The following is a 13,428-nucleotide window of genomic DNA, read 5'->3' as shown; positions in this document are numbered from 1 at the left end:
TGGGACTAACATAAATGTATTGCTGAAGTGATCAGCCTGTTAGTTACTGGCTCCTATATATAAAGGGGATTTATCGAAAACTATTGACACTTAAGTGTGATAATGCATTTATCAGTCTTTGCATTTTCATCGCCAAGCACTGTGGGGTAAGTAGTACCTTGAATATGCATCAAGGATCAAACCAAGGTATTCCATCACAGAGGCTAGACTCCATAATCTGAGAGCCTAACCTTTAGCCCAACTATTTGTGTGGGGATTGTGACTTCTTATTGATATATAACCACTGTTGTAAAATCACTTAGTAATACAAACAGCAAATTCATGTATTCACCAAGATGCAAACCAGAGAGCAGCAGTGAACGTTTCTCATAAGGACTCCTTACCACTGCTTTTATGTGAAGGAAAAACTTTGCACACTAGTTGATGAAACACACCTCACGCCATTGCGGACATTTATGAACCTAAGAAAGGTATGTACGACTACATCTTTCAGGTTCTATATTTGGAAGACTAATGTATGTATGTTAGAATTCTTCTAAAAAGGTATTCACTCCAATCCCTATATTGTCATGTACTGGCAAAGGTTCCATTGCTTGTAGTTTAGGTGTTTTTAAGGATAGTAATGCCCATCCAATAGGACTCTTCGTCTACATATTAGATGTCAACCTCAGGTCAAATGACTGTGTAAAACTATATAACGTCATCATACATTTTGCATTTTTTTGATAATCAATGGTATAGTTTATTTGACAGAGCATTAAACAGAGATCAAATTATGTTTTTGCATTAGCTTCATCAGATGAAACATATATTACTCTAAAAACACAATCCTCAAGTCAAACCTTTGGATGAATTCTGCATTTGTTGTTTATATGTGATCCTTAAAAGTAGCAATTTGTTGTACAAAGCTGCTAAAAAAGAATATAACATTTTTAACTAACACTGTGAAAAGAGTTGGCCGAGAGGCTCTTGTTTGAAGATGAGTGAATATGTGAAAATACTTGCTGCCGTAATTATCAATTGTAATACATTTTAATATATGTTTGATATGTTTTAAATTAAGCCTTCCATGATATATTGTCATTTATTAAAGCAGAGTGTCCGAAAACATTACCTTACAAAACATGAACTATTCTCATAAGATAATGGTCACTGTCCAGCCATATAGAAGCGTGCATGCAGAGTACTCCAGACAGTGTAGTTTTAGGGAACTCCCTAAAAGCCATGGATTTAAATCTCCCCTTCATCTCTAACCTGTAATAGGACCATGGGGTAAGTACTCTGATGGCTGTGATTGATAGACTTTAGACTGATGGCCCTGAAACTGGTACTGTATGTATCACAGGAATTAGAGAAAGGCATCTTCCAACTAACACAAGTATTACACTTTTGTGAAAAATGAACTTCAAGTTCTAGTATTCCCAAACCACCCAGGGAGGCTTGCTGAAAAAAAGATGACTCTTGATCCGTCCATAAAACTTTTATGAGGGTGCCAATAATAATAAATATTGATTAAATCTTAAAATCGCATCCATTTATCTAATAGTTTAATTATCCACCACAACTAATTTCATTTGACAGTATCTTTTTATTAATGTATGAGATACACAGCCAAACTCACTAAAGAAATTGCATACAATAGTGTGTACAATGGTGTCACGTACTTGCAAAACAATGATAATGGTGCTCTGTCATAGTACTGTAATGAAAAAGACACTGCATTATACATTTGTATAAGAACTTTGGTATTGATCTGTTAACGGACGATACACAGGTACATCACAATAACAAACAAGACACAACAGTGTGATCTGGAGACAAATAAGTTCATACAACATTACATATACACTGAGCTGTATTGTGCATAAGTGAGAACACCAAGAAGCATAAAATATTAAATAAAAAACATGTTTTAGGAATGTATTTGCTTATAAACAAATTAAACATTTAAAGCCGATGAATGATCTTTGAAGATGTTGACTTTTATGTAAATAGGACAGACCAAACTTACAAACAGAATCGGATATTACTTGGGGCTATGCTATATCATATTGCTAAGAGAGAGTAATCTATAGCAACTATGACTTTAACTTTCAACAGTAATAAAAATGAGATGTAACTTCTGACTGTAAGAAGTAGAAGTTTGCACTGGAGCTCATGCATAGAAGTGTTTGTAACAAACACAGAGCTTCTGTTTCTTTTTTTTTTTTTAATTTTTCTTCGGACAATTTTATGCATGAAGCCCATTGTTCCTTAGGAAGATGAGAAGAGAATAATGGAAAGGAAGGGGGGGGGGGTGAAAAAGTAAATCAGTCTAATTGCTATTCATCAGACTGTAATTTCCACACACCAATAGCACCTTCAGGTTCTCAAAATATTATTCCAACATGTTGAATGCAAAGTAATTATGACAATTTACATTGAGTATTGATTTGTCTATAACAGTTTATTGATTACAGAATATTGTAACAAAGATTCGGTTGTCTTCACTTCTGCTATGGTTATGTAAAAGGTAACAATGCTTCTAAACTGACCACGTTTTCTATTTTCTTAGAACAGCCAGATGGTGTTTAGACACCTATCTAAAGACAAAATTGAACAAGGCACACTCCTAATCATCCTGACATCTTGTGCTTTTTAGTTTTAGATTAAGGGTTTACAAGTGCTTACCACATACTTCTTATGAATTACAAGTCTCACCTATTCATGTAGACTTGTTTTATTTTAATTAATTCAGAGATGCTGGCTAATTTGTTCTAACATCTATTTTCTCCCTACTATATAGGTCACATTTAATTAACCCAAACACCGACTGAGAGAGGAAAAGAAATAAGTGCAGTGTGCAAGGACTATTTGGGTGTATACAACAGGTATTCCACTTAGAATTTGCCTTGTTCGATTTTGGGTTTAGTTGAGCTTTAAACCAACCAAAGCACTTTGCAGTATGGATGAGGGTAATAAAACATTGCTGACACATTAAAGACTACAAAGTGAAAAAATGGTGCCCACCAGCCAGGGATGGGTCCTATTGTCAGAAAAGCTTGAAATCAACCTTAGAGAAGCCCTACAAGCCCAATATCTGTTGGATTGTCCTTAGCAATGTCCTAATGACAGCCCTTATTGAGTAACATAATGTGAATTGATTAGGCTTTCTTATACTCTTTTCATAAATTGCAACTTGTACTATATTTGCTCTTTGTGATCAAGTCAGAATATTACATAATGATGGCTTTTTTATAAGGCTACACAAACATTAATGGTAGAAAGTACGGAATCCCACAGCAATCACATCTTTCTTATTATTTATAGCTCCCTGAACACTTCTGATTAGTTATGAGGTATTGCATTTTCCAGAATGTCTTTTGTGTTTTGAATATACACAGTCATGTATCTATATGTTATGGCTTTCTGAAACTGATACCAACCAATTAAAGATTTCTTTTACTAACTGGTGTGTAAATAAACTTCACTGATTGATTGTTATGGGCAATATTTGTTGTGTTTATAGGTGTTGGTTTAATTGCTTAATGCTGGAAGTAATAACTGATGGTGTTGTACAATTCTAATGTATGCCAACCACCATTTATATATTTAAAATACTGGCTTTGTAATTTATAAAACTGGTTACACTTGGGTTGTTTTGCTATAAATTTGTTAGGATGACACAATCACTCAGGAGATTTTGTACAAGGAGTATCAATGAGAAAAGACTTTGCTCATTGAATCTCATTGTGACAAGTTCCATAAGTGCTTATATAACTTTTAATGTTTAGTATCAATGCTTGTGCACTGTTCCTTTCTCTCTGCTTTGAAAGTTTGCTGGTGGGTGAAAACGCTGACATTGCATTTAAAAGTTATGAGGATGCCTGTCTCTTTGCTTTATGCTATAGCCTGGCTACACAAATACCTCCTGCATCAAAACTATTCTTAAATAGAATAGTTTAGCAAGGCAGCAAGGCAGCAAAGAAAGAGCTAGACAAACCTGCTTGGACTGTTCAGTGGTGTCCAAGTCTCATTCATGATTTACTGTTGCCAATACCAGTTTTCAGCTATGTACATCACTTCTCATTACAGAAATAGTAATCGGAAGATTGGGAGTTGCATAATCAATCTTTGCTAAGAAATGTGTGACAATAGCAAAACAAACCATGACGATTGATATTAATTTTGGCAACATTATCACAGACATTACATAACCCTTCAGTTTTGTGCAGATACAATGTAACAAATAATAAAGTAAGTTACTAATTGAGATTGCTGAAAGCCAATTTAAAAATCAGAAGTCATCCATAGACACCCCTGACACAAAAAGAAGTGATTGTCAAAAAGTTGACTTCTAAAAAGGGGAGTTAACATTTCAGTAACATTTCTTCTAATAAGTCTTTCCAGGATTTTCTGCAAAATTGACTTTTTGTGTATTTTTTCATTTGGCTGTATACATAGTTGATTATCCAAGTCACAACAGGTATGCATGCAAACTGCCAAAATGTCACCAGAAATCTTGTTCATGATTGACCAGTATAGACCTTGTTTTGTCTTATGTCCTCTCCTGACCAAGCCTTCCTTCCTGAAGTAGGTGCATACATTGCGTTCTGTAGGTGTGGTATGCTTTGAATGTGGCATACCCCTAGGCAGGTTACATTGGGCATACTTTGTTTTCTGATATGGGTAGCTGAGCAAAAGAATTGCAGCTGCTCTGTTCCTCTTCGGTCTTCCTGTTGGATGTGATGTGTGCCGCTATAGCCCGCATTTCTCCAACATTGCGGTTCAGCACTGCTCTTTCTGAGGTTGGCATATTGGATTCTTTAGGTTCCAGGTCATGGCAGTGGAACATCTGAAGCAGACATCTTCTGAACTGTGGAAAGAGGAAACAAGAGCAGTCTGATCATCTCTATATGAAAAAATAAACCACTATAAAGCATATAAATATGCAATCTTTGTACAAACTATGAACAAAGCAAATATTTTAGGAGGCAATCTATTCACAATGATTAATTGGTTTAAGATAGAATGAGGAACAGTTAGAACACTTGTGGGGTTTTACTGGCAGTCTACGTCCCTGCTGCAGACATTGCCAATTCCAAAGAGAAACTCTCCACAGCAAGGTGAAATGCCACCTTTGACAGTTGTCACCAGAACAGGTATTGGCGATTGCACCTCTACTGCTTTTTCTGGAGACACCTGTTATCTAGTCCACTATTCCTTTTGAAAATATTAACTGCTAGTCTTTTACTCCCATCAATTGAGTATTGGCTTTGGTACTTACTGGGTCATGGATGGGCAACTAGTATACAAATATCGAGCTGTAATATAACTTGACTTAGTGGTGAGAACTAGGTTGCAAAAAGTAGGTCAGCAATGGTAGCTCTTGTATCCCTCTCAATATGGGGTTCTTTTAAATGTCAGTAGTTAAACATAACATAGATGCTTCCATTTTCTTTTAGGGGACTCAACCTTTAAGTTTGTATGATCAAGCAGGTTATTATTACAGAAAGAAAACAAGCGATGTCCCTTCTGTAATAATGCGTCTTACCTGCCTGATTGCTCCGGGTTTCTGAAATCAAAGCTGAGCTGAGCATTAACTCCCATACACTTGAGTGGGAGTAACGTCATCCCAGCACGGCCAATCAGGATGACCAAAGATCATCCGGAAAAGAAAAAAGAGAAGGAAGCCCCTGGCATTGGTATGCAAACAGGTGAGTTGGTAAGGTTTAGTTCTACTTTAAAGGGTTGTAAAAAAAAAGTTTGCAAGAAAAGTAAAAATTAAGGTAAAATTTGTGTATTGTGTATTGTGAATGGTATGAGGAGCCGCTACATTTTTAAAAAACTTCTTTGCTTTGAAAGAAGCAGGTTTTGATCTCTTCTGTCTCCCTATAGGAAATTTACAATGCACAGAGCAGTGTGCTGTGCAGAATAAAAACTAGCATAATGTGAAGGCTCAAGAATGACCACTACAGTTGACCTAGCGACCTATGATCTAGTAAGACATCTTTATTGCATCTGAATGGATTCATATTTGAAAAACATCAAACCATGCATACAACCCATAAACCTATTAAAAAATGTTGCTGCAACCAAAAAAAATACAGACAGCCTAGACAAAGGATCCAGTGGCATCTTTATATGGTTGCATAAAGGGCAAGAAATTTACTGAAGAATAATTATTTAGGGCTAGATGTACCTATGGTTTAAAAATAATTCCTTCATAATTTTCCTATAATCTAATACAGGCTTTCTCTTTTAACCCAATGGGCCTTGACCCCCCCCCAATAAATTAGTGGTAAAAAAAGCCTCATACATTGGTGTCCAGTGGATAGAATTCCCACCTGTCCACTAAAAACATCATTAGGGTCATTCAGCTGACTCAAGTTGTGAGTTCTCCCAGAAGTATGAAGGCATCATGGGAGGTCATTAAGCCACAGTTCAAGGAACCCTTAGAAACCTTTTAGGGAACATTGGGATTCCACAGAACCTGGGTTGAATATTTCTGACCTAGAGTAATAATGCCATCAAACCAGAGGGGAGCCTTCTGAAAGATAAAATAGATTTCCATATGGTATATCATTTAACAGTTGGAGTACCCCTAATTATTTTTACAACAGGGCTCTGATATTAATATATTGTGAATTGCTTTTGTTATTTTATCTTCTAATGTTAGTCTACAGTATAGGACAAAGGTAGTATGGACAAATGGTGTTTAATGTCCATACTAAATTTGTGTTAGCTAACTTTTTATTAGCATACACAGCTATTTGAGAAACTTAGCAGGAACAAGAAAAACACCTAATCCTAGTAATTCAGTTGCTTACTTAACTCAGTAGAGGTTTCAGATACACAAATTGTAGACAAAACTGCCAATGACTTGAACAAGTTAATCATTCATTTTCTACAGTGGTTAATTATCATCCATAATAGTGTCTAAAATCCATAATAGTCTAAACCTAAGAGTTAGTCAATACTTTGATTTTTTTTTTTAACTTTCCTTCAAACACCATTTCAAATATTTCTTCTTTAGCATTTCATGTCTGCTGAGGCATTTACACATGGGAACATGTTCATAAAGAATTTAGAATTATATTTTAAATGGAAAGACTACACACAGCTTGCTACTGAAGTGTTCCACACCATGTGCGGTTTGGCTAGTGGGAAACCCATAGCAGTGATGTTGCTTCAACTAACCACAAAGGTTAATAAAGGCCTGAAATGCAATAATATTTGGTGCTAAAGGCTTGTGAACATTGTTGGTGTGTTTAAATAGATTTCCTGGTGAGATATGCACTGGGGCAAATTTACTTTGGTAGTTGCACCAACTATAATAGAGGAGGTATGTTGACCAATAATGGGGTGGTCCTTGGAAAAGTCCATGGGTGTAAATTCTTCTGGAGAGTACAAGAGGGGTTCACCAACCATGAACCATCATCAAAAGTTTCTGTATGACTTAGAAATCTAAGAATTTTTCAAACTGAATTTGCAGCAATTTAAACAAGTCAAGTGAACCTTCTGGCATTCCAGAGACAAAACTAGAACCTGCCCATCAAAAATATTTATCTGTAGAATATTTTCCCAATAGTTCTGCAAAAAAAAAATCACAAGTTCTCATGAACAACATATAAATTGCTTTTCTGAGGCTCCTTGGCACCAATATATGCTACTACTAGTGTATTAAAATGCCTACAATACCTGTTTGTTCATGAATACATAGATAATAGGATTGTACATGGAAGCAGTTTTTGCAAAGAACGCTGGGATCGCAGATAGCCTTGGATCCAGCTCTATCGTTGGGTGTGCAGTGACAAGAATAGAGAATGCAGCATATGGTGTCCAGCAGATAAGGAAGGCCAGGATCATTATTACTACCATTCGAGTGACTTCTTTCTCTGGTTTTCTGGTGGAACCCAGTCTGCCTTGAGTGTCCGATACCTGCAAAAAAAAAAAAAATACTGATTTCACCAATTGTTATATTTTCTCCTGCCATGCAATTCTTTTTTTTATCTGTTGCAGTCAGATAATACTTACAGATCCTGTCACTCAGCCTAATATACGACTACCAGAGGTTTTAGGGCAAATTAAAACTTGTGTAATGTGTTACTGCATTGTACGGAAATGTGCAAGATACTTTTCAATGAAATGGGGAGCCATAACCTAATCCAAGAGGCTCCTCCACCCCCGCACTTACCTTGGGTCAGTGAGAAATGTAGGGCAGAAACCTAGACTAAATTTGGTGAAAAGACTCCCTGTATGCCTACAAGTAGATGAGCCTATTAAGAAACCATCCAGAGATTAAACTTTTCTGCCAACCACCAATTTAACTTCTTAACCATTATTTCCCTGGTCTCATTTCCCTTCGCCTCTTTTGCAGGGACATACATAGAAAAAAAAATACTGAACCTAGAGTAATACTGAGCCACTTTTCTGAACCATATACATTATTGAACTATATTTTGAACATGTAATCTGTATGCCAGACTAAAACTAAAGGGCATATTGGCTGGTAAAAAGCAGACCCCTTTCTAAAGGAATACCATGTTATCCCTAGCTGAAAAGTAATACCTGTGCTCAAAGACCTTAATTAATAATAACCATTGATTTCCTGACCATTATCTAACGAGCATATAGTACTGGGACCCCTTGAGTCTAGATTTTACCTATTGGAGCCATAGAATAGTACTTGTGTCCTTTGACTTTGGCTTCCACCATGAAGTTCAAAATATATTGGTTTATAGATTATTTTATAGAGGACTACATAGAGATCAACTGCCTGAAATCTGCAGCTACCGCCCTCATAATTGGATGACAGTTAAAAGTCAAGAAAAAAATCTTTATATTTTTTAAAGGATAATATATGCTGTTACCTCATTCACCGGTTGCCCAACTAAAGTATGATGATTTCTAACTGAAGCCAGCAGTACACTTAAAAATCCCTTTGTTCATAAAATACACTGCACAAACAACCAGCTCAGTGGGTTTACTGAATGCAATCAGACATTAAGTATGCAATCAGATATGAAGATATTAAGGAATTTCCCTGAATTAAACTTTGCCTGGGACAAGTGCAGCCTTGCAAACACAAGGGAACAAATTACTGGTATTCAGGGTTTACTTGTACGCCCCTTCCACTGGAGCTTTGTTTGTATTGGATTCAGTTTAAAAGGAAGCAAGACTGAAAGAAAAATGCAGCCATTGGGTGCGTCTTATATGCCGGAGCGTCTTATACGCCGAAAAATACGGTACTAGGTGCCTAGATTTAGTGAGCATCAACATTTTTACAAACTGACCTAAAACAAATATAGACCATCCTCCAACATAAAGAGAGAATACAAATAATGTCATTGCTCTTTCAGTTTCTTAGATTAACGCACCTTTCTCAGCTTCCTCATTAATTTTCCATAAGACACAAATATGAGCATCAGAGGTAGCACAAAACATGTTATAAGGAAGGTAATAATGTAGGTATGGTCTTCAATTCTTCCTGAATACCTGTGATAAAAATAAAAAGACAATTAGTCATTTAAAAAAATAAGTTATGATGCACACTTACAGAAGGTGGTTGCAGAGCAGGGATGGTTGCTCCAACTGGTGAACAAGGGAGGTCAGCGAAAGGCCAACATGACCAGGGGCTAGGGGGAGCCCGGAACGTTCAAGAATTAAAAAGTTGGGAGGAACAGTTAGGTAGATTTGTGGGAAAAGTTTAGGATAGGTAGAATTTAAAACGGAAAAAGAGGATATAAAGGGGGGGTAAAAAGGAGGTGGGGGACAGTTGAGAAGAGTGTGAGCTTCCCAGCCACTCGCGCTGTGGTTTGAGTACAACTTTAAGGGGGGGTATTTTAGGGTAAACAGTTGAGGTCCTTGGAGAACATCTTTTTAAGAGGTTGTGTAGGATAGAATCATCTCAGGTGTGGAGATCTCCCAAAGGATTGTGGTGATTTGTGCTACCTTAAAGTGTTCAGCCCCCGGGGTTATTGTGTGAGCAGTGCCATTGCAACCTGAAATGTAAGGGTTAATCCAATTTTTTGTTAGTTAATTGGTTGCAATGTAATGTTTGAAGTTATTCGTTATTTATTACGGTTATTATTGATATTAGTGGTATTGCTATCATTGAAATAATATGATATATTGAGTTGTGAATGTTAACAATACTATAATGTAACAAACAACTGCTGCCAAATTTTATTGTACCAATTTTCCTCCAATGCAGAGCCATAGTACTCCAATAGTACTAAAAGAGAAGAGTTCAACCAACAGTATACAGGTAGTCCTCGAGTTAAGGACATCCGACCTACGGACGACTCCTAAATACGAACAGGGCTTCCCTGCTCGTTCATGAACAGGACAGAGGCTTGATGAAGTGGAAGGGCAGTTTGCATGACTTGCAGAAGAAGTCTTTTGCTGTTCTTAAAGCTCTTGTAACATTTTAATGACCAAGACAAACTCTGCAGTTCTTCCTTTTTGCATATCAAAGCACAGCTTGCAGAAGTTAATGAATGTCTCCATAAAGATTTTTCTTTTGCTGTTTGTTTGCTTTGTTTGTGGTTAACTCACAATGAGGATTTTATACAGTAACTGACACCACGCTGCCTAATAATATGTTGAGACATGGACAAACATCTGTCCTAATTGCATTTAATAAAATAATGTACATGTTCCAACTTACATACAAACTCAGCTTAAGACCAAACCTACAGTCCCTATCTTGTATGTAACCCGGGGACTACCGGTAACAGTATCAAAATTCTACAAATCTACTGTAGCTCAAGAACTAGAAAAGAAAACATATTCTGTGGCATATATATAGCTTGAAAAAAAACTTAGTATTATTATTACTATAAAAGAACATAAACGATAAAAATATATATGCGGTCATGCTGACCATGCACCAGGTTTGCGCTAAAGCTTCCACCTGGGTGTGTTGTAACCCCTTTGCACTTTGTTCTGGCAGAGAAAATGTGACGAGGATCCATAGCAAAAGCATTAAGAGCCGTCCTTCTAACCTCACGGGCAGTTCCTCTAGTGATACAGAATAATAACTCTAGTAGAAATTTTATAGAGCATCCCAACAATTTTTATGGTTCCTTTGTACTATTATAGTTGCAACATATTACACAGTGCATTACAAGATCACAGTCATGTCACCAACTGTCACTCAGAGGAACTCTATCTACAATCTAATGTCCCTACCAATTCATTATTATTAACACGGTCAATTTGGGGGGAAAGCCAATTAACAAACCAGCCAAGTTTTTAAGATGTGGACCTTCACAAAACAGGAAGAACATACAAAATCCCTGCAGATAGCGTCTGACCAAGATTCACACCTGGGACCCTAAGGCTGAAAATTTCAAGAGAGTGTGTGGTCACTGTGCCTGTGTGTGACATATAGCAAGGTATTGTATGGCTATCTTATGTGGTTGTATTCCGGGTACCCAAAGCAACCCAATTCTTTGTTTTTAACTCAAGAAGAGAGAAAAATATGCTAGCTTTTTTCATTGTCAACATGAACAAATTCCTTCCTTTAGAACTTATTGCAGTGGCCAGGTTTGATGTGCCCCAATGCTAAACTGGGTCCCCCGGACACCGTCGAGGTGTCACCACGTGTTGCTGCTCTCCGGAAGGGATGGTAAGGCGTGGTGCACCCCAACAGGAAATAAGTCCAGAGAGTCAGGGTCTGCAGTAAACCAGGATGCTCTTTTACTGGAGGAATTAAGGTACAAAACAATACAGGCCAGGCATTAGGCTGGCTTCTCCAGTCTCCTCCCTGGCAGAAGAAGGGTTTGATGCTGAGGAAAGGCCTGAGCTAGCTGTCCCTCTCTCTTCAGAAGGCAGGTACCCTGGTCCAAGGCTGGTGATCCAGGGTCTGTGGCAGCGTATCCCCGTCTCGGCGTCTTCTTCTGGTCACTTAGTAGTCTGGCAGAGTCTCCTCTTCCAAGCACTGGTCCCTAACTGCAACACACTAGGGGCTCTGACTGCTTTCCTTATATACAGTTTTTGCTAGACTAGAACCTTCTAAAGGGTGGAGTGGAGAAGCTCAGCACAAACAGATACATTGTTTCAGCTCCTGTCTAGTATAGATTTACTTTAGAACATCATTGATACCCAATGGCAATGATACAGCAGGTTTTCCAGACAAAAACAAGTTTCCAGACATATCAACAGAGCTACAACCAGACATTTAAAAGGTCAGACTGTCTGCTTATTGGTGGTAAACAAATCCGGATTTTTCCCTCCAAAACATGGTAAACAAGTCTGGATTTTTCCCTCTAAAACATGGTGGTAAACAACGTCTTTTTTTCCCTCCAAAACATAGTCTTCTTTAAACCCAATGGCAGCTGTGGAAAATTACCAGCTTTTCTAATAGTCTCTCAGTATTCATTAACCCTTTCCACAGAGCCATGTAAATGTAGTGATAATGAACAGGATATATATAACACAAAACAGTAGCATTATTTCAACAAATAATGTTATATATGTTAGGGTTTAAATCTTCTTTAACTGCAGTAAAGAAACATCAGATCACAAAACAGGCTGTGCTGCCTGCCATGTAAGCTCCAAGATTGGTCGGAAAGAATTTAAAATTCTTTGTGAGATATATATTTATATATTTACCTGTTTGTCTGGAGAAAACCAATGTATGAGAAATACAGGGCTACCACTGTTGACCTGTCAGAACCTTTGATCTACATACTTGTTCCAGTAATAAAGAAAGCATAGAACACAATGGATGAATATGATAGTCAATGATATTTGTTTTAGTGGGAGATGTCAATGATGTACAGGTATATCCCTCTCAGTGATAGTTTCCTTTAAGTACCATATATTGTGTTCAGTAGGGTTTAAATGTAATTTTACATACCAATAAAATTAAAACTTTGCCCACGAAAGTCTTTTCCTAGAAATTAGGCAGCACAAAACCTAGTTTGTGATTATGGCATTCAGCATTTTAACCTTGATTACATTTTTTTACATTAATGCACATTTACTGTTTAATTCCACTGTTAAAATAGCTTTATTTAGAAAATACTTATACTTATAAATTACAGGTATGGATATGACCTGCTGAGATACCATCAATCAGAATAAGTTTGTGTGCCAAAAGTCTCCACATCCAGTAGGACACAAGACAGCAAATTAAATTCAACTTGAATTTGGCTTTAAAATTGTTCCCATGACACACAGACTTCCCATTCACCCTTCATCCCACCTCTAACATATCAACAGGTTAGTAAAAAAAAAAAAAAAACATCTACAAGCTGTTTTACTTGAACATCCATGTGGCTGCTTAGGTAATGTGGTTATTTCCCACTGGTTTGGGGGCTCACCAGCTCCAGATGACTGCACCGGCGTGATGATATTGAGATGGGGGAATTGGTTAGCAGTGGGCACATACACCTATTCTCGGACAGTTCCCACAGATAAAATTGTAGGGCCACATGA

The 13,428-nt window shown here is 37.2% G+C and overlaps 1 protein-coding gene across 3 annotated transcripts in view; it reads right to left on the bottom strand.

The window, feature by feature from the left end:
• Positions 1 to 1,568: 1,568 nt before the first annotated feature.
• Positions 1,569 to 13,428, bottom strand: part of LOC140339384 (opsin-VA-like) — a 28,206-nt gene continuing 16,346 nt past the window's right edge. For all 3 annotated transcript variants that reach the window (XM_072424085.1, XM_072424086.1, XM_072424084.1), the window contains 3 exons: positions 9,360 to 9,477; positions 7,681 to 7,920; positions 1,569 to 4,855 (listed from right to left, as the gene is read on the bottom strand). In XM_072424085.1, the coding sequence (XP_072280186.1) occupies positions 4,637 to 4,855; positions 7,681 to 7,920; positions 9,360 to 9,477 (577 nt within the window). In that variant the 3' untranslated portion in view covers positions 1,569 to 4,636. The remainder of the gene's footprint in view (positions 4,856 to 7,680; positions 7,921 to 9,359; positions 9,478 to 13,428) is intronic.

The sequence above is a fragment of the Pyxicephalus adspersus genome, chromosome 10 (genome assembly GCF_032062135.1).
Source record: "Pyxicephalus adspersus chromosome 10, UCB_Pads_2.0, whole genome shotgun sequence".
NCBI classification, from domain to species: Eukaryota; Metazoa; Chordata; class Amphibia; order Anura; family Pyxicephalidae; genus Pyxicephalus; species Pyxicephalus adspersus.
Note: the sequence above shows the minus strand (reverse complement) of the source record. Positions and strands in the feature narration are given on the sequence as shown.